The sequence below is a fragment of the Bombus fervidus genome, chromosome 14, assembly GCF_041682495.2.
Source record: "Bombus fervidus isolate BK054 chromosome 14, iyBomFerv1, whole genome shotgun sequence".
Lineage (NCBI taxonomy): Eukaryota > Metazoa > Arthropoda > Insecta > Hymenoptera > Apidae > Bombus > Bombus fervidus.
The window spans coordinates 2,205,371-2,231,221 of NC_091530.1; the positions used below are offsets into that span (position 1 = coordinate 2,205,371).

The 25,851-nt window shown below is 46.7% G+C and overlaps 7 protein-coding genes across 14 annotated transcripts; 3 read left to right on the top strand and 4 right to left on the bottom strand.

The window, feature by feature from the left end:
- The first annotated feature begins 32 nt into the window (after positions 1-32).
- LOC139993983 (uncharacterized) lies at positions 33-1,430 on the top strand. 3 transcript variants are annotated; one of them, XM_074112031.1, is made up of 2 exons: positions 33-373; positions 546-1,430. In XM_074112031.1, the coding sequence occupies exon 2, from the start codon at positions 619-621 to the stop codon at positions 1,069-1,071; it is 453 nt and encodes a 150-aa protein (XP_073968132.1). In that variant the 5' UTR covers positions 33-373; positions 546-618; the 3' UTR covers positions 1,072-1,430. The 3 variants fall into 3 exon arrangements, with proteins under 3 accessions (XP_073968132.1, XP_073968131.1, XP_071872311.1); XM_074112030.1 differs by having other exon boundaries at positions 34-409; XM_072016210.2 differs by having other exon boundaries at positions 35-405.
- On the bottom strand, positions 1,219-2,462 carry LOC139993978 (transmembrane protein 222). Its single transcript, XM_072016204.1, has 4 exons — positions 2,255-2,462; positions 1,890-2,100; positions 1,690-1,820; positions 1,219-1,621 (listed from the first exon to the last, which is right to left on the bottom strand). Exons 1-4 carry the CDS (start codon positions 2,383-2,385, stop codon positions 1,540-1,542), a joined length of 555 nt encoding a protein of 184 aa, XP_071872305.1. The 5' UTR covers positions 2,386-2,462; the 3' UTR covers positions 1,219-1,539.
- Positions 2,463-2,551: 89 nt separating this feature from the next.
- On the top strand, positions 2,552-7,658 carry Culd (CUB and LDLa domain). Of its 2 annotated transcripts, none has more exons than XM_072016187.1 (10): positions 2,552-3,454; positions 3,529-3,698; positions 3,786-4,012; positions 4,080-4,434; positions 4,654-4,860; positions 4,929-5,048; positions 5,115-5,348; positions 5,443-5,632; positions 5,729-5,952; positions 6,049-7,658. In XM_072016187.1, the coding sequence occupies exons 1-10, from the start codon at positions 3,111-3,113 to the stop codon at positions 7,401-7,403; spliced, it is 3,426 nt and encodes a 1,141-aa protein (XP_071872288.1). In that variant the 5' UTR covers positions 2,552-3,110; the 3' UTR covers positions 7,404-7,658. The 2 variants fall into 2 exon arrangements, with proteins under 2 accessions (XP_071872288.1, XP_071872289.1); XM_072016188.1 differs by having other exon boundaries at positions 5,458-5,632.
- On the bottom strand, positions 7,489-13,153 carry LOC139993968 (uncharacterized). Its single transcript, XM_072016189.1, has 4 exons — positions 12,102-13,153; positions 11,745-12,033; positions 8,952-9,584; positions 7,489-8,881 (listed from the first exon to the last, which is right to left on the bottom strand). The coding sequence occupies exons 1-4, from the start codon at positions 12,328-12,330 to the stop codon at positions 7,960-7,962; spliced, it is 2,073 nt and encodes a 690-aa protein (XP_071872290.1). The 5' UTR covers positions 12,331-13,153; the 3' UTR covers positions 7,489-7,959.
- Positions 13,154-13,300: 147 nt separating this feature from the next.
- On the bottom strand, positions 13,301-18,537 carry Impe1 (Ecdysone-inducible gene E1). Of its 2 annotated transcripts, XM_072016196.1 has the most exons (8): positions 17,399-18,537; positions 16,367-16,535; positions 16,149-16,280; positions 14,874-15,164; positions 14,614-14,808; positions 14,099-14,539; positions 13,756-14,016; positions 13,301-13,553 (listed from the first exon to the last, which is right to left on the bottom strand). In XM_072016196.1, the coding sequence occupies exons 1-8, from the start codon at positions 17,456-17,458 to the stop codon at positions 13,534-13,536; spliced, it is 1,569 nt and encodes a 522-aa protein (XP_071872297.1). In that variant the 5' UTR covers positions 17,459-18,537; the 3' UTR covers positions 13,301-13,533. The 2 variants fall into 2 exon arrangements, with proteins under 2 accessions (XP_071872297.1, XP_071872296.1); XM_072016195.1 differs by lacking the exon at positions 17,399-18,537 and having other exon boundaries at positions 16,367-16,929.
- Positions 15,233-22,434, top strand: LOC139993973 (elongation factor Tu). Of its 2 annotated transcripts, XM_072016198.1 has the most exons (7): positions 15,233-15,319; positions 19,852-19,975; positions 20,174-20,226; positions 20,327-20,492; positions 20,569-20,876; positions 20,979-21,637; positions 21,725-22,434. In XM_072016198.1, the coding sequence occupies exons 2-7, from the start codon at positions 19,942-19,944 to the stop codon at positions 21,906-21,908; spliced, it is 1,404 nt and encodes a 467-aa protein (XP_071872299.1). In that variant the 5' UTR covers positions 15,233-15,319; positions 19,852-19,941; the 3' UTR covers positions 21,909-22,434. The 2 variants fall into 2 exon arrangements, with proteins under 2 accessions (XP_071872299.1, XP_071872298.1); XM_072016197.1 differs by lacking the exon at positions 15,233-15,319 and having other exon boundaries at positions 19,691-19,975.
- On the bottom strand, positions 22,227-25,171 carry Ran (RAN, member RAS oncogene family). Of its 3 annotated transcripts, none has more exons than XM_072016206.1 (3): positions 25,042-25,171; positions 24,008-24,491; positions 22,227-23,788 (listed from the first exon to the last, which is right to left on the bottom strand). In XM_072016206.1, exons 2-3 carry the CDS (start codon positions 24,446-24,448, stop codon positions 23,573-23,575), a joined length of 657 nt encoding a protein of 218 aa, XP_071872307.1. In that variant the 5' UTR covers positions 24,449-24,491; positions 25,042-25,171; the 3' UTR covers positions 22,227-23,572. The 3 variants fall into 3 exon arrangements, with proteins under 3 accessions (XP_071872307.1, XP_071872308.1, XP_071872306.1); XM_072016207.1 differs by having other exon boundaries at positions 24,835-25,072; XM_072016205.1 differs by having other exon boundaries at positions 24,746-25,072.
- Between the last annotated feature and the right edge of the window lie 680 nt (positions 25,172-25,851).

Below are 25,851 nucleotides of genomic sequence, written 5' to 3' on the forward strand. Positions count from 1 at the left end.
TCTCTCTCTCTCTGTTCCACTCCTTCTGATCCACCTCCTAACCCCAGCCCGTTTACTCGAACGCTTGCGCCGCGTAATGTTCAGTTTGGGTTAGGTTTGCCGTGATGCTGCCATCTGTCAATCAATCTTCGAAATAATCTGTTTTCGCAATGTAGTTCCAACATTTGACGAAACATTGTATCCGCGTTAAATACCGTTCTCAATCGGTCTAAATAAAAGCTGTTCAAGTTATTCTCCCAGTTAATATAGATCGTTACAAATGCGAACGACGGACTTTACTTTTGTTTGCTTACTTCTTTTAAACCAAGATGACAAGGAATATCGTTGACGCTACGGCGCGTGATCATCGATCGACTATGGGTAGCTTGTAAACGTACGTTTCGTTCTTCTGTTCCTAAATCCATTGTACGTGAGTATTTCTCTTTTCATTTTTCGCTGACTCGTGTCGAGTGAATCACGTTACGTATTCAAGTCACGCGTCATCAAAAACTTACCTATGTCCATTGGTCGAGATTGGTTAGGTTGCCAAAGTTTTTTTCACACAGATAACCTCTTCCGCCTTTCGAGATACGTTGGAATACTCGTCGTTGCTATTTCGCTGCATCGCATTCGCTAAAAATGTCTTGGTTATTCGGAAAGAAGAAACGACATAAGGACTCGCCTCCCGATTCGACGGAAGAAGAACAGTCATCGAGTCAAAGCGATGGATTCGATATCATTTCGATGCCCCCAGCAATGCCAATGGATACGAGCCACAACACAGCGGCTACGCATTCTAGTAGTAATTTATATCCGTACGTTCCTCCTGTCCCAAACTTTGGCCAAGGCTTACCGTCCGAATTGGACAAAGATTATAATCAAGGAGAGAACGCACCGCACTATTTGAACGGAGTTCCATTTAAATTGTGCAAACGTCTGGAGATTAACACGAGCAACGATTTCGAGATAGACCACCTTAGAATTAGCGAGATTTTGTCTTTTATAGAGAGAATAGAAAATCGAAATTACGATTATAGTTTCTCGTTGGAAGAAAGCATCATGGCAGAAATGAATAGTAGAAGCGACGAATGATTTCCTTTTCCAACGCGCAATGTCCACGAGATCGTCTAAACCATCGTTACTCGTTACTTTTATTAATGCGTTCGTAATTAAACGTGTACTTTCTACTCGTGGTTTAACGAAGGAAAGGAAAAAACAAAGAAGAGAAACTAAACCAAATTACCTTCACCCACGCTCGATAATGCACGAGCACAAATTTATTCGATAAAGAAAATACGCGATCAAGTTGTTGTACGCGCGTCTGTAACATAGCACTTATCCATAATTTTAAGTATATTCTATATTATATGTCACGAGTTTGTACATTTGTATCGGATGTATAATTTTAATGTGTTAATGAGTGCTTTTAATAAATATTAAGCATCACCAGACGATCGATTCTTTCAACGCAACATACACCTGTCAACGTTTGGTAGCGAATCGATTGCGAACGTCACTCACGAACAGCAGAGAAAATGTATTATACAAATATCGTGTGTATTATCGTAGTATCAGACAAAGCGAGGTAATGGCGAACACCAGAAGATAAAATGGCATCCAAGTTTTAAGAAAACCTGAAAAACTGAAAAAAGACAGATGCGTTCTAAGATACTCAGTAACGTTGATGTTCGGCGTCGAATCTTCTCTTACCTTACATACTTTCCCCAGATAAGCATAAGAAACGCAACCTTTACCATATTCCAATTACTCGAATTATCATACGACATTAGGTCTAACGCTGTAGCTACGTGAGAATGACAGTTGTCGCAGCATAAATTGTGCTGTGAAGAAGATAGACGTAGTCTTAGAGAAAAATAATTGTGAAGATTAGAACAAGCTTAAGCACTAACCATCCTATTTTTATAGATTTCACTCGCATGTGCGACAGCAGAATCCCATCCCTGAACGCCTCCTTTGGCTTTGGTATAGTTCAATTGCAAGTATTTTGTGGGCTTTCCAAACGTCATATTATCTTCCGCAACGTGATACGGACCAGCAAAGTCTCGTATCACACCGGTAGAAGTGGCAATCCCCACGTGACCAATGATCGGTAAGAAATATCTTCACAACGAAACAAAAGCAAACGCTTTGAGGTTGCGATAAGGGGAGATATTGCGAAATCAGCAACGCACATATATCATATATCGATCGATTCGTACTATATAAAGAATTCCAGCGTGCCACCGATTGAGGTTATTTTTCTAGCTCTACTTACGTCAGAATCGGTAGAGGTGTCCAAACTATACAGAATGGGAATTTTTGCCTTTCCAAATTAATAGCAAGATCTATATTTGACATATTATCGGAGTACTCTTGCGGCTCGGACAACAATTCGTCCTCTTTCATATTTTGTTTTGATAGTGAGCGACAACCTAGCTCCTTTCTCTCTCTTTCTCGCAAACACACACGCGCGCGCGCACGCTCTCTGTTTCTTCCAGCGACATCTGATGCTACTTTTTGCGACCAAAGTTTGAAAGCGTAGCTGGCGCGCGGTACGACAGCACGATGGCAGATTGGAAGGAAGCATTCGAGATCTATCGTGAATATGTCGTCGAACAGACGTGTACGTTCACGGAAATCGATTTGTCGAATTAGGTAATAATAGAACGGGACCGATTGGTTCGGATATATCGAACTTTTAGGTCTGTACGAAGGCATATTCGTTCAAGACGTAAACGAAAGTAAAAGTACCGGTAGGCAATCGTTATTGCTATACATTACTTGGACAATATGATATTGATAGGGCGATGTAAAGTTGCGTGAAATATCTGTTTGTATAGGTTGTAAACGACGGAGATAGGAGGAGGTGGTATAGAGCGTGGAGAACCGTGCAAAGGATACCATAAAAATGCTTTATACCGTAATAAGGAGGTACGTAACAGTGTTGCGAACTAATGAAATTATTTGCGTAATCGCGATGGTAGTTTCTCGAAAGGCAGAACGTTCCCTTCCGTCGATAGAAGATGTTCCATCGGTTTCGGTTCGATAAGATCTAGATCGTGAAATTTTGAAAACGCATACGGTATTCGCGCGTGTCGAGTTAGATAGAGGAGAGGCATCGAAAACGCGCGATGCTAGCGCTAAAAGCGATTGTAGGGATATCTCTATGGTGGTCGACCGTGGTAACGGGTGAAGGTAACATCGTGCGCAATGAGGATATCTGCGGAGCTCAAAACGGACGGCGATTGTATCTGGAGCTTGGTGAGAAGGGTATTTTATACGCCAGAAACGTCTCGCTGATAAAGAACGAGCCGAGACAAGAGGGCTCGCAGGTATATACGAGCAACAGCTCCCACGCTCAATGCAATCTCGAGTTGGTGACATGTCCGTCCTGCGTGATAATCGTCACCTTCGAGAGCATCGCGTTGTCGCATCATTGCGGCGACGGCAGCATCACATTGGATAGCCCGTGCAGGTAATTACGTGCACGCGCGCGTTAGGCGTCAGCGCGTTCAACCTTCGTCCGGCGTTTTGTTTTCGTTTCCGCAGGTGTGATTACGTGTGGATCTCGGAGCCGCCGTACGAGGACGTGTCCGGAACTCCGTTTTGCGGATTGTACGCGCCGATCACGTACAGGTCCAGCACGAGAACTTTGTCGATCACGTTGCTTTACAGTCAGTCGCATAAGCACGCGTTCACGCTGGAGTACACGGCGGAGAGTAAGTAGATCAGTTTGACGAGAATATCGCGGAATCGATAGCGCGCCCGATCGAACATCGGTCGATACGATCACGACCTGTCGACAGGGAACAGATTACATCTGAGGGGTACCGAATTGGCAACGGCGACCGGTCAAGCAGCCAAGGGATTGAACAGCACCGGTGGCGGGATTTTAACGTCTCCGTTCTTCCCGGCTCGGTACCCTCGCGATCTTGGCTTGGAATACGTGGTCACTTGCCCGAGCGAAGCACCGTCCTGCCGCATCAGGTTGCTGTTCAGTGATTTTCAGCTGGCGACTGTGTCGATAATGGAGGTAAGCGCAAACTGACCGAAGCAAAAACGATCGTCTGTCATATCGACGATGGTTCTGCGCGATCTAGTTTTACGATTGGAACGGTCAACGACTGGACGTGAGTAGCGGCGCGAGATTTCGGCCACCGGTAATAATGAGCTCCGGTCCTTCGCTGTTGATACGATTCTACGCAAATGGCGGCACCGGATTGGGTTACAAGGCTTTCTATTCGTTCGTGATTGGACACCCTTTGGACAAATCCGTGCAACCGATAACCGACTGCGGCGGCTATGTGGAGAATCTTGGTGGCACGATTACCATGTTGGACATGGTGGGCGAAGGGGTAAAAACTTACGACTGCGTCTGGCTGATCAGACCCCCCAAGAACTTTTTACACATGAAAACGCATATGTATTTGAAGGTGATCACGTTCGCGGACATGGGTGAGTATAGACGCGTGATTTTTGTTTTTCCCTCCCTTCTTCAATTGAGACAAAATACAAGCGAGAGAAAACGATTCGCGGATAAACGCGTACTATTCTGTATTTTGTTTTTTTTTTTTTCCATTATCACGGAGAATAAGAAACAGTGCCTGCGGACAAACGTTGGAAGAAAGTCGCGACTCAGTTTAATTATTCTACTCGTTTTCGTATTCGTTTCAGCCGGCAATACCGAACTAGTGGTAAAACAGGGGCCCACTTCGGCTCTTTTGCCGCTCGAGATCCTCAGACATCCAGCGAGTCAAGTGCAACCACCGAGACACAGGGAGCACGTCGCCCCCGTTACCAGCGGCTTTCACGTCAGTCTACGAGGAACGTTTGGCTCGTCCTCGCACCTGGCGATCGCCTACGCGGCCTTCAGTTACATGGGTGAGCGCAACCTTCGCGAATCTTGATCCCGATCGATTCGTCATTCCCTCTGGTCCGATCGTTCGCAGACTGTTTCGCGGGATCGGACTTTCTTTGCCGCAATCACAGATGCATACCGAGTCAGCTGAATTGCGACGGTTTCGATCACTGCGGCGACAACAGCGACGAACCGGCAACCTGCTTTCAAGGTAAATAAACGCAATCGTTTAAAGCGTTTCGGTTTCGTTTTGTTCGACGCGAATATCGTCTCGTAGATTGGGAGCTGGAACCTCAGGATCGAAAATGGCACGCGAACAAGGCGAATTATTACTTTCCAAAGATCGATCGCTACCCAGACCTGAAGACGGCTACTCTGGTGTTTGTGGCGAGTAGCCTCGGACTGATCGTCTTGATATCGGCGCTGATCATCTTGCTGTACAGAATGGGCGCCAGAGCCAGGCAGCAAAGAGAACTTCAGTCAAGACTGCAAACGATCAGCGAGCTTCTAGGTAGGAAGTACCTTTAATTAGTACATTTAATATGGGAGTTATTGTCGGTACATGGTAGCATGGATAGACCGGCGGTCATCGTCGATTTCGGCAGTTTTCGATATTACAGACGGAGCGCGAATCGACGAAATCACAGTGTCGGACGACCCGCCGGTGTACGAAGCACCACCTGGCTACGACGAGGTGGTCAAGCTCGGATTCGACTCGGAGATCATCGCTCGAAGAAAGAAGAGGGCGTTTGGTCGAGAAACTCGCGGTAGAAGTTCTCCCAGTCAAAGCTGCTCGTAAGTAACCTACCGATATCTTTTCTTTCCACTCGATCCATTCTTCGTTACAACTATTTCACGCGGCACGAATACGAATTGCTTGGCCGATCGAAGGTTGGACGTGGAACGATCCTCCTCGGTTTGTTCGCTGGCCGAGATGGCAGGTAGCAGTTGCGGGAGCGGTCGCGTTACGTCGAGCTCCAACCAGGGGATTCCGAAGAACCGAACTACGACTCGTCGGTTGCCCGAGAGTCCACCGCCGCCGTACGTCACTCCTCCAGGATCGATATCGCGACATTTCAACATATGCGGATTAGCGCCGGTCGATTCGAACACGCGTAAGTATTCCCACGTTCGTAGGTACTTGCTGTGGTTAAGTAGGTACAGCAAAGACCGCTTGGACGTGTGAGTTTCACGCGAGGATGTTCCGTCAGGCGAACGGCACGACGAAGAGGAAGAACAGGCGGAGGGGAAGGAGGAGGAATCGCGTCGGCGGAACTGGCTTCGTCGAGCCGGCGAACCGTTCTCGTCGTCCTTGTCCGGAATCGGCGATCTTGCAGGACCAGCCACCCCGGGGGACCTCGAAGCACAGGGATCATTGGTCTCGATCAACGTCGAATTTCTCGGTGCGTATTCGCCGACTTGCAGCGCTTCGAATTCGATCCGAACGGCCAGCGTCTCGTGTGATTCGCAGCGGAGAACCTCGCGCGTTGCTTCGACCGACACGGAGTCGTTGGATCGCGGAGACCGAGGAGGAGACGCGGAAGAAACGGTCGAAGGGGAGAAACGATCCGGAGCAACCATCGAGTCGGACATGGAAGAACAGATCGAGGAACCGTGCGAGGAACCGGGCGGCCAGCCAACCGTCGAGGATGCCGTCGTGGACAACGTTTCCGAGGATAACGTCAACTCTGACGACGGTTTCGTGTCCGGATGCTCTTGCGAAGGAGCCTGCGGCTGCGCCACCGTTCGTCGATCGTCGTCGTTCAGAGAGCGAACCATCGGCCGCCTCTGGGCGGTTCGTCGCGTTACCGCGGACCAAGACGCGGAACGGTCGGTGGCGGAAGAAACGAATAGGCGACGCTGCCAAAGGGAAAGTGGAAAGAAATCGGGCCAGGAGCAAAAGCGAAACGAAAAGAAGGAGAACGCTGTGGATACGAGAAGAGGTAGGAAGATGGAAGAGGGAGAGGACGACGATATGGAGGAGGAGGAACGAGAGGAACGAGAGGAGGGAAAGGAAGGAGGAAGCGGTTATCAGTCAAGAAGCAGTACGATCGTGAAATTGTTGGGCGCGAGAATGGGCAAATGGCAAAATGGAAGCGCCGGGTCCACGGTTGCATCTACGGCAAGTTCGACGCCGTGCGGTACCTTCGGAAGGTCCATGAGGAAATTGCCGGTTTGCTCGCGCGACGGATACCTCGGCAGAACTTCGACGATCGGATCGATCAGCAGTTACGAAAAATTGTGCAACGGCGAGTTCGAAGAGCCCCGGATGAATTTGCACGCCTCCGATCCGGTCTCGATCGGATCGTCGTACCGCGCACGACGAGGCTACCGACGATACTCGAGCTGCGATCTGCAGAGTCTCTACGATGGAATGAGGATCTTGGACGGATTCCTGGCGCGAAGAGGCTTGGCGGTCGCGCACACTCGCAAACAATCGGTAACGGTGATGTTGTTCGGAACACCGGAGCACGGAGCTATACGGCGACGACCTATCGGCGAGGAGGGAACGATTCGCGAGATTGGACGCGTTTCTCGACTCAGTCTGGACGGTTTTTCGAATTGATCGAGGATTCCACCTGGCGAAGATTACGTTCGTCGAACGGGACACGGGACGGACGTGGAAGAAAGAGAAACAAGTAACGGACACATTTGCGAAAAAGATTTATTTTTCGTAATGTTGGCAACGACGATCGGAAAATATGTAGCGAATCAGAAACGCGGCGACGTCCGATCGCCTTTCGCCGCGTACCTCTCTTGAAGTTGTAAGGAAATTACGCTTATAGAGACGTAGTAAAATATATATATATATATATACATACTTATACACACATATACATATACATATATATTTACATATATATATGCGAATATATGTATGCAATAATATAGTACATACGCGGGTACGAATCGGTACTCGCGCGTGTACGAAGGTGTTTCCGTCGGCCGTGGTACTCGTGGTAGTGCCCCGTGGTTGCCAAAGAAAACGAAATAAATTCAGCGAGACGGAATGTCACGGTTGTTCGAGGCAAATCGATTTTGGCACTTTATTAGGCCTGGTTGCTGCGTAATACGTCGACCGAGGTCGCGGTTCCGATACGGCTCGAGATTTTCCACGCGAATTACTTGAGACAATGGCAATATTGCTTGGTTCCGCGATCCAAGCACTCGGCGGTAGAGGCGTAGGGATTGATCCTGCTAACCTCGTGGTCGGACAGGGTGTAGGTTCCGTTCTCGTGGTATCGAACCGTCATCTCGAACTTTCCATCGCCGGGGCTCACTTGTATCATGTAGAAGTAGGCGACGCTGCTCGAGTTTCCAAAGTCGATCACGCGGTCTACACGGTGCAGCTTCTTCAAACGGAGTTTCGCGCACAACCGCCTTCCCTTCTTGTCCCGATAGCCGTCGAGCAGCTTGTCCACGTGATCGAGGAACACCTGCGCCCCCTTCTGAACGATCGGATCGCGAGGATCCGCCGACTCGAAGGCGCTACAGGCGCACCAATGAGACGAGATTCCGACGTCGGAGCAACCTCTCTCGAGGGGTACCGGGCCGGCAAGCAGGCTGCGACATCCGGGGCATCCCGAGGACGGATTGGCCGAGCCACCCGACAACTGCAGCACGTCTCTCAGTGTTTCGTAGAGGTCGAACGGCGAGATCAACCGACGTTGATTGGCGCGCAGCGACGAATACGCCTCTGGCCGTTCTTCTCGCAACCATTCGGGAAGCCAAAGGTAGAGGAACGGCAGCCTCTCCTCGTACCACCCGACGAACGTGTTCCTGATCGGACCCCAGCGCATTCCGTGGTCGCTCAGCAGGACGATCATCGTGTCGTTCGCGATGCCCTCGCTTTCCAGTCGCTTCAGCTTGTCGAGAAGTCGGCCGTCCATCGATGACAGTCCGTTCGCGTTCTCGTGGCTCACGCTGATCGTCCAGAAGAAGCCAAAGTACGGCGAGCCGCGGAACGCTCGCGCGTACTCGATCGCGTAATCGAGAATTCTATCGAAGCTGGTCTCGGGTCCGGTGCAATACTTGAGGCCGAATCTGAAAAGAAGGTAACGATGAAGAGCAGAGAATACACCGCGACCCGCATAGAACCAACCATCGCCTCTACCTCTTTCTCACTTTCAGCAACTTCTCGCAGGCGAGCATGTAAGGTCGGAGGTAATAGTCGGTCGGCTGTTCGACGAAGCCCATCTTCAGATAGTTGAAGGTGTTGAGAGCCGTTTCGTCCTCGCCATAGGCAGTGGCGTAGCCCGCGTCGCGAAAATTCCGCCAGAGGAAGGGGCAACGATCGAGCATGTACGGAACGGTCGGTTTGCACAACGAGTAGGCCTGCGACTGATTCTGTCCGGTCAGGATGGCCATCAAGTTGGGAAACGTATTGTCGCCCATCTTGTTGTATCCGTCGAATCGAAGCCAGCCGGTTTCCAGCAAGTATCTCTCGGTGATCGGCATGCTACGTATAAAGTTCAATCGACTGACGCTGTCGATGCCAAGCAGCAGGACGCTCAGCTTTCTAGAAAGTGTCACGGTGCCTAACGTGGTCGACTGCTGGCTGTCGTTGCGTCGCGTCCGATCGCGAACCTTCTCAGGGTTCGGAATGGCATGAACGTTCTCGTAGATCGGTTTACCGCGTTTTCCACCGCCACCGTCGATCTTCGAATCGACGGTGCAGCTGACCATCACAGCCTGGGCGTCGTCGGGCGTCGTCGTTTCCTTCTCGAAGCTCTCGCATCGTTTCACCCTAGAAAAAGGATAGTCGGGATCGAACGCGTGGCGTGTCGCGCAGCCATCCGATTGGTCGATCGGTTGCGTTAAGGTCGATTTGTATCATCCGTTCAAACACGGAACAGCATCGTTGCGATTTATTAAACGAGGATGCATTTATACGAAATATATATGTCGGAGACGAAAGGACAATGGGGTCCCCCGTTGGAATCACTCGGAAAAATCCGAATGCCGTAGACTTTACAAAACAACCCAAACGCAGTCATTCGAAACTTGAGGCAATGAGCTTAGGCTCGAGGCGACGACCGATCGCCGAACGTAGCCACGGTCACGGGATGAACGTTCCACCTAGCAGAGACGTGGAATTGCGTAGCTCGCCTTTAATGAATCGGCCGTACCGATACTTGACAATAAACATCCTAACGGCCCCGTAGCTCGGCACATACGGATGGTCTCCGGAGCTTGATGTATCATTCACAGTATGTCCAGGTAGTCTGAGGAGCCGCTGTAAATCTTAGGATTTTGTTAACTAATGTCCGTTAGATTGGCAGGCGGCCTTTGTTCTATCAGCCCGTATACCTGTCGCCCGTTATGGCAGGTTTTCCCCGACGAATCCGACGACCTCGTGCCCGTAAGCACACCCCGTCGTAGTTTTGCTCGACAGCGTCGTCGTGACGGAAAAGTCATTCTCTTGCTTGCAGTCTTACAGTAGCTTAGAGTAGTGAAGAGTGAATCGAGCGAGCAGTGTATCGCGAGGAGTGAGTCGAGTCCGACTTAGACTTTGGAGCAAAGTATATCCGTTATCCCGTGGACCGTGGATTCGTCATATCGAACCTAAGGTCATTGTCATTAGTGTCTAGTTACCGCGGCCATTTGTCGATCTTGTAACGTCTATACTTGTGTTAATAAACGCTACCTCGATTGTGCGACAACGATGAATAAACCAGGTGAAGATTCGTTACGCGCTCCTAACCCGAGTCTTAACGATAACCCGACATATATATATATATATAGTCTTAGACGTGCGAATATGACGACCGATATTCTCGGGAAAAATCAAAGTTATCAGGATACGGTTGAATGGAGCCCATAGAGATACGTGCAGCCATAATCTCGTATGATATGCATTTAGTTGTCAACAAACGAACGCATGGCCGTTCTATATTTTGCAATGCGTCACGAGAATCTGACGGAATGAATCGGAAATTATAGTTTATACAATCAGGAACTGCTGCTACCAGCAGCTACGTCTCCTTACGTACGAGACGATGGATCCTCGTTGAAAAGGATGTCGTTCGGTGAAGCATCGACGTAGGAACGTGGCAACGCTGCTTATTCTGCGCGAAAACCGCTGGAAATTTGAAAAATGTCACCCTTTTAGCGAACTTGTCCTGCGATTACGATGATCTCGAAATACGTCGTAAAGCTCGTCGAAACATTTCGATCGATCGTTTCCTACACGCGTACATTTTGACGTTACATGGAAAAATATTCTGTCCCTCGGCCTTAATTTTCAAACCACTTCCACTTGGGTTAGTGGTACTTATGTAATATTCATCCGGCCGCGCACCGCGCCTTGAGGTGGGAGACCAACGTTGTTTATATCAATATCGATAAGGGGATTCACAGGCGCGACGCGGCGTCACGCCACCGGATTAATAGTTACAAACCCATTACGTTAGTAGTAACGCGACCAAGCTTGAATACTATGGCAGGAATTTATTCACGAGTTCGTCAAAAAATGCTGTTTTCTTCCGAATTTTCCAATAATTAATCGGATTCCTCTATCGATGCTTCGATCGATGACATCCTTTTTCACGAGGATCCATCACTCGGCGTATAATAAAATACAAGCTGCTTTAGAGTTGCGTAGAACGCAGGTAGTTAGGAAAAAATTTCCGCTGTCACGTTCTGAATCCTCGCGTTATTATTTTTACGCTTATCGTTTCCAGACGCGAACCAATTGTATAAATACACGCACAATACAGTAGCCTGTCGAGTCGTGGCTGCTGTAACCGACGCTCGAATCGCCAAGCAATATCTGCAGCCGGTGAGATCGAACTTTGTTTACGTTAGCCAATCCATCAACTCGGAATCGAAACGTTCCGTGTTTGAACGGATAATATAAATCGACCTTTACCTGCTTTCTTCTCTGTCTCACCCGAGAACAACTCACACGATCAACGAATCCACGTTGTTGTCTTTGGTCGGTTTCTTCGGTTGTTTCTCGGCTCTGTAGACCGGCGACCAACAACATCTGAGGCCGGGATGACGAGCCGCAGTGGCCGGGTTCACGGACAGAACCACGGTGCCGTTTTCTCGTACGGACAAACCGGTAAACGGCGGCTCGTTCGCGCATTTTTCAAACGCCTTCTTCTTCACGTAAGATCGGATCGACGGGTCAACGGGTTTCTTCGATGGCATTTGGCATCTCGAATTCCACACTAGGTAGCCTTCCATCGTACCTACGAAGAGATCCGCGCGCATCCGGATTATCCATCGCGTTGGTCGGCTAGCCGTCGATCGTACTTACCGTCGGCCGTGTTGTATGACTTGACGAAGGACGGATATCGTGGCTCGAGATCGTAATCCTTTTCCGAAGAAACGACATAGAGACTGGCCAGGAAAGCGGCAGGCAACAGCAGCAGAACGAAACTCGGTCGTCGACGAAGACAATCGACGACCAGCTGGGACCGTCTCACGAGTTTCCGCGAGGAGATTTCGTCGGTGACAGGCACCGGCTTCGCTGTTCGCCAAACCATATTTTTCCGCGTGTCCTCGCTACCGTGCGTCGCTTCCACGCGACCGATCGAACGGTCATCGAGCCCGGTTCCCGGCGATCGCCTTACGTTCTTTTCTCACCGGTCGATCGATCTCTTTCGCGAAATTACGATGTCCTTCGAGCGATCGTCGAACGACTAGGAAACGTCGACCTGGCCGCTTACCTATCCCTGCGCCACTATCGCACCACCGTTGGCGATCGACGCGGTGGTCGTCGTAGCCGTCGTCCTTGATATCGATTTATTCGTCCGGAGAGTAAACCCTCGATCGCGCTCGATCGCTGGCCAAGTAACCAACGGTGGATACCGAGCGACGATTTTTCAGCGACGTGGACCAGTTTCTCCGTTCGATCGTTCCGTACTGCCCGGGTAGCGTTGTCGACCGCGTTTCAACGACGACTGACGGCAAATGCGTGTTTCCAGATGGGTAGGGAGGACTGGCAACGGAAGAAACTGCGACGCGATGCGACGATGCAACCGAACGCTGGCCAATGCGAGGCAACGCGACGCCAGGGTTAGGTTTGGTAGTCTACGCAGGTGTTCGTTTCGCGTTCGTCGACGTAGAATCTTCGTTGACCGAAAATCGGGGAAATCGTCGAGTCGAACGGAGGTTACAGAGGAACGAGAAAGATTTCGAGCTTGAGGATACGGTTTGGCGCGACGCGACGAATCGACGAACCAAGGTTTCGCGTGGTCGTCGAAACACACAGCGAGACACTAGGAACTAGGAACGATGGTTGGCTATCGACGCGTACTCACCCCACCGACGTGTTGGCTCGCTTCGCGCAGATGCGCGCATCTCCTCCAATTTCGAATCGAAACGTGGCCGAATCGAATTTTCCACGTCCACACAGACTCTCGGCTGGAAACGTCCGTTTCGTTGTACGGACCATATACGCGCGGCGATGCTCCTACCGCGGCATCGGGGCAACCTTACGAAAGGAACGATCGATTCTTCCAGGTTTTCCAGTGCGTTTATTCGAATCGCGAATCTACCAAAAAAATACACGCTTGGATACAAATGATGGACAATCGCATCGCGTCGGAACCTTGCCGCGTGCTGGAACGTCAGGCTGCCGTTGATTCGTCCTCTCCTCGGACCTCGTGAATCACCACGCTTGCAACATCGACCATCGTTATTCGGCTAATCTCCAGCTCGTTCGTTGTAACGCCTACCGGGACCAGTTAAGGAAATCGGGGACATCCTGTCATCAAAGATACGGAAAATCATTAACGACCGTGCGATAACAATTAACAGCTGATTAAACGGCATGCGCGCAAACACACGATGTCGTGCAATTCATTGGACGAACGGCTGTGCGTTACATTACGGTTAGATATTTTTACCCACGACGTCCGGTTCCGTCGCTTCAAACGTTGCTAAAGAGAAAAGAGAAAAGTACTAACTACAAACGGAACAGCGTTTCTCATCCGAGCCGTCGCCGCAGCCGTCGCGGCCGCTGCAGGCGATCGCGTCCGATCGACACCTGCTGTTGTCGCATCTGAACGGACAATGTCTGGTGGCGACTCTGCCGCGGCTTCCCACTTGCCTTCGACAAACTCCTTTCGGCTCGTCGCTTCCGTCGCGACAAGACACCACGGCGTTGCAGAACTCGTACGCTGGCAGGCATTGTCCGTTGTCGCACCTGAACGCTCCTTCCGGACATTCTACGACACGGATTCATCGTGTTCGATCATTCGAGAGTCGAGCGGTATTCGCGACTCGCGTCGTTGCCAACGAAGCACTTACTCCGTCGATCGTTGCAGCCGTACTCGTCCTCGCCTCGCGGACAGTCCCGTTTACCGTCGCACATTAGCGCTCTCGACACGCAAACGTCGCTCCTACCACATCTGAATGCTTGTACAGGGCAGTCCGTCGTCCCTCCTTCTCGCACCGAGCATCGTTCGTCCGAGCCGTCGCCGCAGTCCGGCCGTCCGTCGCAAACGAAGAACCAACTGATACATTTTCCGGAACTCGCGCATTGGAAGGTGCCAGCCGCGCAACCGGTATTTCTCGCGGAGCAGCTTCCGTTTCCTCGGAAACCACAGTCGCAGGTTCCGTCGATGCATCTCGAGTAGGGATCCGCCAGCCGGCATTCCAAATCGGAGACGCAATCGTGTCCTAAACTGATGGCCGATGGCGGCTCGGTCGCCTCCACCTCCGTCTGTCGATCCGTTTTCGAAGCGGACGCTGCGTAAAAGTTTTATCGATAACGATTTTCTCCCTTTTTATCGACTGTCTGTGCCCTCTTCCTTTTCTCTTACCCGACGTCCATATCGTCGACGACACGGTTTCGGTGTGTGCCTCGACCACGATAGCGTCGTCTCTGTTGTCGTAGTCCGCCGTCGGTAAGACGTTTTGCGAGTGGAAAGAATTCGTCGTCTCGGTGGTCGCGTCAAAGGGAAACGATGGGATTGCCGACTGCGCAGTGTCATTTTTCAGCCAGTCGATTCGAACTCCTGAAAAGAACCGAACGAAATACATGGGTAGTCGATGTAACGTCGTTTCCGCGCCACCTAGTTACCTGTTTCCATCTCTTCCTTCGCCTCGTCCTCTCGTCGATCGTCGAACGTCTGAGTTTGCTCGTCGTGGCGGGACGACATCGTCGCTGTCGCGATCGTTTCCGTCGAGAAATTGTCGAACAGCGGTAAAGGTCTAACCAGATCGTCGGGTCGGCAAATATCGTTTTCGCGACGCATAGGCGCCGTGCATTGGCAACGTCCGAACAAGTTAGGGATCAAGAAATCACAGTGTGAGTTCCGCTGCCATAGACGACAATGAGCGTGCTCGTAGCAAACTTGGCCGAGTTTCGCCGCTGAAACGTTACGAAACGACACGCGTTCGATCGATCTCTCATCGAAGATTAATCCCTGCTTACTCGGAGGCAAGCGATTCGAGCTATCGTCTCTTCCGAATCTGACGCTTTTCGATATAGTTCGTTCGAATTAGCCTTGGACGCAACGTTAAACGGTACGTGAAATTTTCCTGCGCCATATTGTTTCTCCGACGTACTCGACTTCTTTCAATAACTGCGTCTCGTCGTTCGGATAGACGGTGTTGAAGCGGCTCTCATTTCAAAGAAAACTCTACATTTTCGCTTAGTCCTGCGAAGACTTCATACCAGCGCCTTCTTTGATCTTCGTTATATAGTACCGCGATAAGATCGCCGACATACAGACAATTTCGACGTTGAAGCGCAAATGTGGACAAGCCGAAAGGGTTAGAAAACTTCGATAGGCCTAACGGCCATCGATATTATCTTTTGACGATCAGTCGTTGATTATGCGTTAAATTCGAGTTAAATAATCGTCCTTTTCTATTTAATCCACTGTAATAAATTCATCTATCGATACATTATCATGTGGGATAGAAACCACTGGAAATCCTAATTTCTAATATTTCTCAATAAAGAATTTCTATAATGCGTTCATTCACGCGTTTGCTTTCTCTATTCCGAGATACGAAACCTCAACCGTCTACATACCATAGACAGTTAAAACAGACGCTGTAATACAGATATTATTGTTACCACGTTCGCGCAAGAAAATTTCAAGTGCCATCTGACGTGAAATTTGACCTTTTTCGATTTGACTGGATCGATACGAAACGAGCGAAACTTGCGTAAGGTCATGGTTACTCCGAACGAGTGGTAGGACGAAGCGACGTTTACAAATATCCGGAGACTACGGCTGCTCAGACTCGGCAAACGAACTTAGAAAAACTCGTAAAAATCTATTTTCGTCGATTCGTCCGCTATAACCGTAGCTTGAGAAACGGCTCAACGATCGCGTCTACTTACGACCCAGACACGTGTGCCGACGAAATTGGAGGAAGCCATCCCTGCAGCCGCAGAAGCCATCGAAGCAGCCGCTGTTGGCTACCTTCAAGGTGCATTGCTCGTCGACGAGACACTCCTGGCCCAAAAGAGTCGCTGCATATCGCCGCGAGAAAGGAAACAGCGCTCGTTGTTATATTCTCGTCGACGAATCGAGGCTCGTAATCGCAACAAATTCTCACCCTCGAGGCAGTGCGTTCCGTTGTACGCGGCAAAGTAGGGCAAACAGCGACAATAGCCGTTCCGACAGTGACTACCCTCGATGCTGGAATCGCATTCCGCGTCCCTGGTACATCGCTCGTCCAGCCGCGCGTTCACCGTCCTCGCTGCCGAGCCCACAACGATCGTCCCCTGAAACGCGCATCGCAAACTTCTCGTATTGCCGTTTGCCCGACGACGGCGACGGCGACGAGTAAACCAGAACCGTAGCTCGTTTCTTCGTTCATCCGGAAGGAAACGAGCGCGAACCAGCCTCCTGGCTTGCTCGTCGCCCGTTTGCTCGTCTTTTCCACGCGTTCGATTCTTACGCGCCCCTCTACCACCTCTCGCCCCTGTTTCCTGTCCCATTACCTCGATCGCGTTTGCCAGTTTCTCATCTCATCGTCGAACAATAAGCGCGGACAAACGCGCCGCGAATACGGTAAAAACTGCTCTGGCAATACGGAAGAATCAAGCCGGATAGAATGGAAAGAGCAGGACCGTAAAGAAGAGACAAAGGTAGCTGGGAAAAAAAGGGAGAGAGTGAGAGAGAGAGAGAGAGGAGGGGGGGAGGGGAAGACGGAATACATCGAACGTAGCGAGAGAAATGGAAGAATCGCTAACGGAGGAGAAGAGGGACGACGACCGACACATGGCGACGCTCGGAAGGAAGTAAGCGCGAAACGAGACGACGTGGCGTGACATTCGCGTGCCGAGTTTAAAGTAGCCGCGTGACATGCACCGTTAATCAGGTGTTGCCAGCGAGCGCTTGGAGTTAGAGTTTCCAGTTGTTGCAAGACGACGTTTGTTTTCGCGGGAACGACTGTTTACCCTTCGCCCCTCACGCCTTGCACTTCCATTTCAGCGTGTTTCGCGCCACACGTTCGTGACCGTCGGCTCGCTTCACCCGCCCTATCTTCTTCCCGAGCGCGAAGCCATAAATCTTAACGATGATGGGTGGCGCGCGTAGCGCGCGAATCAACGTCAAAGATAGTCCACCGCCGAACGAAACTCACCAAACGATCGATCGCGATCGCAAACAGAAGAACGACGATCGTTTCACCGTGGCCACGCATCGTTTTCTCGGCTACGCGGCTCTTCGCCTCGACGACCGATGGTCGATCGATCGATCGATCACGCTGTATTTTCTTTTGCTTGTGCGTCGAGAGCGTGCTCGCGACGAACGATTCGATGTATCTCGCACGAGTACCCGGCGCGACTGCGATGTCCGCGCGTTCTTCGCAATGACTGAAAGCAAACAGCGACCCTGGCTGCTTTTGGTCCCCGTGCACGAACGATGCAAAAGCGGACACAACTGTGTTCCCTCGCTCTCCCACCTCTTTACCGCGCTCTCGGTCTATGTTCCGGACTTATGGTCTCGATCCTTCTTCGAGTCACTACTACTCTCCCTTCCGCGATCGTAGCGTATCGTGATCGGTAAATTCGCGATATCGTTTGGACAATGTTTTGACCGCTTCGCGTCTATGTCTATGACGCGACTCTTCGAGAATAATAGTTGGAACTGTCGGACGAGGTAACAACGACGAGAAACGAGCAAGACGGAAATGGAAAAGGTAAGAAGAAGGGTGACGAACGAATAATATTCGGGTCACGCGCAGACTGCTTCAAAATTCATTGGTATTCCAATACGAAACGAGCAACGAACTTGGTCGTGATCCACCCCTTCTCTTCTTCTTCTTCCTGCTCGATCAGCCGCGCTTCCCTTTCTCATCGTCTTCCTCGTCGTGTTGCCCGTTGTCTCGTACTCGTCGCACCGGTACATCTACCGGTGCATGTGGTTTCGTTAATTTCTACTTCTCGAGGAAGATTGGTCGCGCAACCAAACGGTATCGTTAACCTACCGTTTCGTCGGCGCGTCATCGTTACACGAGCTACCCCTGGCCCGTATCCGACTCGTGATCGAGACGCGAGTGACGGCCAGTCCGTCGGACTATTTCTTTAGGCCCGTTCGATAAGCCGAAAGAAGGAGGCGCGAAGCGGGAAGCGGGAAGCGGGAAACGGCACGCGGTGAGTCGCCCGAGAAACAGGAAGCGCCGCGATGGACTACGTTGGAATGTAAATGGAGAATCGACCGAGACCCGAGAACAAAAGAAGAGCCAACCGCGAGAAACGCGTAGTGCGCGTTGGGCGCGAGGTAAAAGACCTACACGGAAGTGCCATAAAATTCTGCAGGGGTCGAAGCAAGATGGGAAATGATCGCTTCGTTTTAATCCGCGAACGAATAATTTCCTCTCGTTTGTACTTTCGAAAGGCAACGGTGACTGACCTAGACGAAATTTTGTACACATCGTAGGATCAAATAGTAAATCTAAAATATAAAACTTTAGCTTCGGCAGATAGTATATTCGGAAGATACAGACAGGTTCCTATATACTGTTATATATATATATATATAATAGATCTTTGTACTAATGTTAGACGCAATATATCGTGTGTTGGTTTGGGTTAGGTTAATCACTGAAAGATGAAATAAATCGGTCGAAAACACTGTCACCAACATCACCTAATAACAGCAAAGATCCATTATATTGTGTATGCATAGGGGCCTCTGTATTCGGAACACACGATTTCTCAACAACATCCTTGCTTTGTCTGTCCGAGCGTTCGTATTGTAGCACATTTTGTGTGCGACGAAACAAGCGACGGGTCGAGAAGATTTCTAGCGTACCAACCGTGCTATTTACAAAATTCATTTCGCACTTCGATTAGACGATCGATCTCACCTTGGTGCTGTACGATTACTCGTTTCATCCGCGATTATCTTCGAGAAATGTGCGAATAAGGATGTCCGGAATCCATTTAAATATCTACCTTAATTTATCTCACGTTTCATTCTGAATGGATCCCAATTCCAAGCTCTTATCTGACCGAGTATCTCGAAATTATGCTCTAACGACGGTAATGATAATCCTCCCGATCCCCGCACCTTCTATACCTTCTTCTTTTCTCGTGCCTCGTTATTCTCTTCGAATTAATTAGATCTCACTTATTAATTTTGCCGCGCGTATACGAGTACATGCATCCTTGTTCCTGTTTTCTTCTCGGAAGAGACGATTTTGATCGTACTCCAGAAAACGTATCGTAAAAACGTCTCTCCATCTAGTTCGTTTTCAATTTTGCCAAAATTTCGTTTACTAATTTCGTTTTGAAACTTTTCATACCGACGATGTAAGCGATATTTGAAAAAAGCCGCTCTTTCAAAATCTTTCACGGAATTGGATTATCGTATGTGAATAATTTCATCCAATCACAAAATGGAAGGGTGAACACTACGTGAGATTTTGCGTAGATTTCTAGAATATCTATCGGTAACGAATTGCTTTTAAATTCTTTCTTGCGTCGAATACTCTTCGAAAAACTAGGAAAGGACAAGAAAAAGCAAAACGTTAATGTAATGTGTACATCCGAGTGAATTATAATCATAAATATTACGCAACTCGTCCAATAGTTTGTCCGCACACGTCGCCCTCAGCGAGTTAGTAGCTCAGGAGTTTCGTTAGAAGTATAGGTTAAACGTTAAAGAAATTGTGCATCAAACATGGTATTTACTACGAAAATAATTTGCAATTCCGGTAAGTACATGTAAAATCGCTTTATACCGAATGATCGTTGCTTCGAGTCGGTGTTTCTTTAAGATAACGATAGAATGTAAAAAGATGTAAAAATGGAAGTCACTCGAACGAAATTAGACTCGAAGAAACTTAAACTTTAATTTGCTCATCGATTGATTACAGATCATTGATAAAAAATTGCATTTGTTTTACTTTCAGCATTCAGGCACACTGTGAAGCAACTATTTTTAGTTGAGCAACTTGTTAAACACGTAAGAAAATTACAATGGAATTTTCATAACCGCTACTTCCATGATACGTTTCTAAACTTAACGCTCGCAGGGTATCTCAAAATAAAATCTCTTCTTTTAGCAATTTTATGGTCAGTTACGAGCAGGAACATATTTATCGAGTCTGATAACGCAAAGGTTTTATAGCACGAAACAAGTGTTTAGTAGGAGTAAGCCCCATTGTAACGTTGGTACAATCGGACATGTCGATCATGGAAAAACGACGCTTACAGCAGCTATTACCAAAGGTATATTTGCCAGTTGATTTTCATTTACATTAATCATTTTATCTGTTGCGTTTACTGTTGTCCTTGTCTGTTGTAGTTCTTTCTCAAATGGAACTCGCAACAGCGAAAGAATACTCTGATATTGATAAAGCACCCGAAGAAAAAGCACGTGGTATAACTATAAATGTCGCGCATGTTGAATATCAGACAGAAAAACGCCATTATGGACATACCGATTGTCCAGGACATGCGGATTATATCAAAAACATGATTACTGGAACGTCACAGATGGATGGAGCTATACTTGTCGTTGCTGCTACGGATGGTACCATGCCACAAACCCGAGAGCATCTACTTCTTGCTAAGCAGATTGGTATCAATAACATTGTTGTTTTCATCAATAAGGTAAGATCTTTCCTGTAGTTGGTTGAGTACCATCTATGTAAAAAAAACTACCTCGTCCTTCTTCTCTGTTGTGAAAACGCTATGTTTTTTTTATTCATAAAGGTTGACATTGCAGACAATGAAATGGTCGATTTAGTAGAAATGGAAATAAGAGAGTTGTTAACCGAAATGGGTTATGATGGAATAAACGTACCTGTTATTAAAGGTAGTGCCCTTTGTGCGATAGAGGGTACTAATTCAGATATAGGACAGGATGCTATAATGAAACTGTTAGAGGCTGTGGATTCTTATATTCCAACCCCTGTCAGAGAATTGGACAAACCTTTCTCCTTACCGATAGAAAATGTTTACTCTGTTACGGGTAGAGGGACGGTAGTTACTGGCAGATTGGAACGTGGAAAGATAAAGAAGGGCATGGAATGTGAGGTGATTGGGTACAACAAAAAAATGAAGGCCACGATAACAGGAATAGAAATGTTTCATCAAACGTTGGAAGAAGCCGAGGCGGGAGACCAAATGGGTGCTTTGCTTAGAGGTTTAAAAAGAGATGACGTCAAAAGGGGTATGATAATGTGTAAACCAGGAAGCATGAGTGCCAACGATCATTTGGAATGTCAAATGTACATGCTGACTCCTACGGAAGGAGGTAGAAAAAAACCTATTAATGATCTCATGCAAGGTCAAATGTTTTCCAAGACCTGGGATTGCGCAGCTCAGGTAAATTTGCAAAAGGACTTGGTCATGCCTGGCGAAGACTCTGGGTAAATTTTCTTTAAATATTATTCAAACGAAAAAACGAGTTACACGAATTGATAAATCGATTCAATGTGGATATGGATTGTTTTCAGTGTTACATTAAAATTGTTAAGACCAATGGTGTGTGAAAAGGGCCAACGATTTACGATAAGAGATGGCTCAATGACTATAGCAACTGGAGTAATCACGAATATTTTGCCAAGTCTCACCGAAAGCGAACGATTAAATCTTCTTGCAGGCAGAAAGAAAACAAAGAAACAAGAGGCACACGCTTAACTCAAATTATTTACTGCATTTATCCTGTACCAGTCAATGAAACCATGTAGAACTATATTCAACAAATCACACACACACACACACACACACACACACACACACACACACACACACACACACAAAATCGTAAAATATTCGACTTAAAAATATTACTTTCAGTCATGTTGGAAATTAATTAATAAACTGTTTTTGTATATAATGTATTTTAATTTTCTGTTTTTAAAATGGTCGATTTTTATTATCGATAAAGCATAATTTCCTCAACAAATAGAGAATATAAGTACTTTAAACGATTTGAAAATGTCTTAACTTTGAAAAAACAGTTCAACGATGATTTATTGAGTCCAATACATCAACGGTACAAGTTGTTTCAAACAACAGATGAGACACCGATACGAAATATTTCGTTCTCCTCTTACTTCTGTTATTTCTTAACCATAGTTGTGCTATGGTGTTTGTGTACACAATACTTGGTGCATTCAGGTGTATTCAATTGGCAATAAAATAAAGGAATTAGGGAAAGGACCGTGTGCAACGCTTTGTCTCTCCATAACGAAACGAACGTATTTGTATAGAAAGAAAAAGACACTGTTTATATAATTTAAGTTGAACAAATGGTACATTCACCTTCGCTAATAAAAATAGTAAACAGTCCTCATTATCCTGGACAGGCGCAACTGACTACAAACTGTATTTCGCTCCAATCGAAATATTATTTCAAAATACAACGCTGTGTGTTTGAGAATCGTAGATTACTCTGTAAAAACGACTGCTGGCACTGCACGCCTAATGCTTTCTTTTCCTTCTTCATTTATATTCGTTGGATGATCCTGTGTGTACATACGCAAGGTAGCAGCAAAGATTATGTTCTTTATTTATAAAGATTGAACTACTTTGAGAATTTCTCAAATTTCGTGTGTGTGTATGTGTACACATGAATGTGTACGCGCGTAAGCATATGCAGACGCATGTGTAAACAGTTGCTTTTAATATTAGCGCATCGACTGTATCGAAAGATTCTTTCTTACAGAATTAATTTTTCACTTTTTTCCTTTACGAAGCAGCCCGTTCATTCATTCCGCCACAGGCAATTCACGTACAATGTTTCGGCATACAATATTATAAAGTTAGCAACAGAAATCCGACAGCTTTGACACTATGCCTTAAAGCAAATCGACAATTCGGTTGATGGACAAGTTATGCATTCATTACACTAAATACATCATTTCACACAACATACGTGTTCTCACGCATACTCATATCAATTATACGTAAATAAAGGAAAGAACGACTGTAATCTACGATACATAAAGTTTCATTGGGTCAACGTGTATCGGTCAAATCGTATTTTGAAACTGACTTGTATGAAATTAGACCTCGTGTCTAATTCACGTACGCAAATCATGACATGCGTGGAAACGCAATGTTCAATTCCTAGTATCATCTAGCCTTTAAGATAAAATTCGAGAAACGCGAATCGTCGAAATATTTTTATCATCGTGTGACAGTTAAATATGAAACGAAAGTAATCGTACCCATTAATTCTATCCAAGAAAGAATCTCTGACTTATGGAGAGGCACAAGTACGTAACGTACTTAGTATGTAACGTAACGTGTACGTATATGGTTTGCCCCTATTCGTATTATACACACGACGTGGCAAACTAAAGATCTTCATCATCTTCTGGTAGCGCTGTCTCTTGCGCTTCCTTAAGATCTTTCTCTATCTGTTGCTGCCACTGTGGATCCATTGTAACTTCAGGAGGAAGAAGAGCTGGCATCGCAACGAATTCAAGATTTGGATCACCGATCAGCTTACGTCCCAACCATAAGAAAGGTTTCTCAAAATTGTAATTGCTCTTTGCACTGATGTCGTAGTACTAAAACAAACATGGAGAAAATCGTTGTTACGATTAAATGTACATTATGTCGACAGTTCCTATATTTAAAGCTAAATTAGATTAGAAGAATGTGTATAGCTTAAGATAAGTCGAACTAGAAAGATATTTGGTACATTACGTACTGCAAGAAGCAAGAAGAAAGAAAATATTTGTAAAATCAAACTACAAAAATACTATATGCTTTGGACATGCTACTACCTGTAGATTCTTCTTCCTATGAAAGACGATGCTCTTGGCTTTTACTTTCCTATCCTTAATGTCAACTTTATTCCCACATAGAACTATAGGTATATTCTCACAAACACGAACCAAATCTCTATGCCAGTTAGGTACGTTTTTGTACGTTACTCTTGACGTAACGTCAAACATGATGACAGCACACTGTCCTTGAATGTAATAGCCGTCTCTCAGACCACCAAACTTTTCTTGACCAGCCGTATCCCAAACGTTGAAACGAATCGGACCACGATTCGTGTGAAAGATCAGAGGATGTACCTCGACACCCAAAGTTGCGACATATTTTTTTTCGAATTCACCGGTCAAGTGCCGCTTGACGAACGTCGTTTTTCCAGTACCACCGTCACCTACTAGTACACATTTGAAAGTTGGAATCTCAACATTTTGTGCCATTTGCGCCATGCTGATTGTTAGACCACAAACTGTTGATGTGACAAAAAGAGATCTGAAAAAGTAACATTTATATATAAAAACTGATCAGCTAGATGAGAGTAAAACCGAATGCAAAAGAGAAATATATTATCGATTAGGTTATTATAGATACACTAGAAAATTAGAATAGTCCGACACTTGGAAGTTGCTGGAAGATACTAGATCGAAAATCACGCATCGAAAACGTGATCGACGTGTCTGTTTTTTCACTATATTTGTATTTATTTAAAAGTAATACGTTATATCTCGATTATAATATGAACACACCTATCAAAATACTACTTTGTCGTATCTTTTCTAGTAAATTGCAAGGCCGATTTATCGTTAACGTCCCGCGCTCGATGTACAAAATTTACCACGTTCCGCTAAAAGAATGGCGCCTCTCGTTGTAACACAAGCTTTCGCGTTAATCTTGTCACGCGACTACACGTAATTTTGATACAAATCGCAAAGAATCGAACAAATCGACGATAGATTTATTATGAATCTATGAAAATTGGAGAATATTTGTACAAAATTTCCCGGCAAGTAACGTGTACGTGAAAATGAGCGATAAAATTTACCCTGCAACACAGTCGTTACGGCTCACAATGGCGTTCCTTCGAGTCGACGACAGGGGTCCGCATTTTCATCATTCGCTAAGTAGAATATCATTCAATTTAACGAATGCATCTAATCGATACGCTATGAAAAAATTAAATTGGAATATTTTTTTGTCTAAATTATTAAAATAATATGTAAATCGGTGGTTTTTTTAAAAATTATAAGTAGATAATGACGTAAGTCAGCGACATCTATTTTATGCGCGCCACACCGAGCCGGTATCGAAGAATTTCAGTTTTTAACGGGAGAATTAATGCGTATACGTATGCGTATACGTGGAAGGATGCATTGGCGCACGTTAGGCGGTTAAATTTGAGTGCACACTAACTGCACTTTAACTTTCCATCTTTTTCCCTTATGGTTTTCTTTCGTTTTCGTTTTCTTTCATCCGTTTCGATAGAAATATGTAATACATCAAAACGTAGATCGTAAAATTCGCGTTTGTCGTATCTAAGTGTCTGATATTTTTATGCTTGCTTTGATAACGGAGATTCACTCGCTTTTTTTGTTTCATTTAACGAAACAGAGTATTACAGAATTCGAAGAATATTCACGTATGAGGGCGACAGATTCAAACATATATCGATAAATTGGAGGAAGAAGAAATCGAAGAAGTTCTGAATTTTACATTGGAGGCTGCATATTTAATGGAAATATAGATCAGTATGGAAAGCAAAATTCTTAGGGTAAATAAATGGTAAAGGAAGTAGAGGGGGAAAATGACGAAGGTGGGGCTACGTTGAGGTCTAGATTCGGTCCTGAGTATAGTT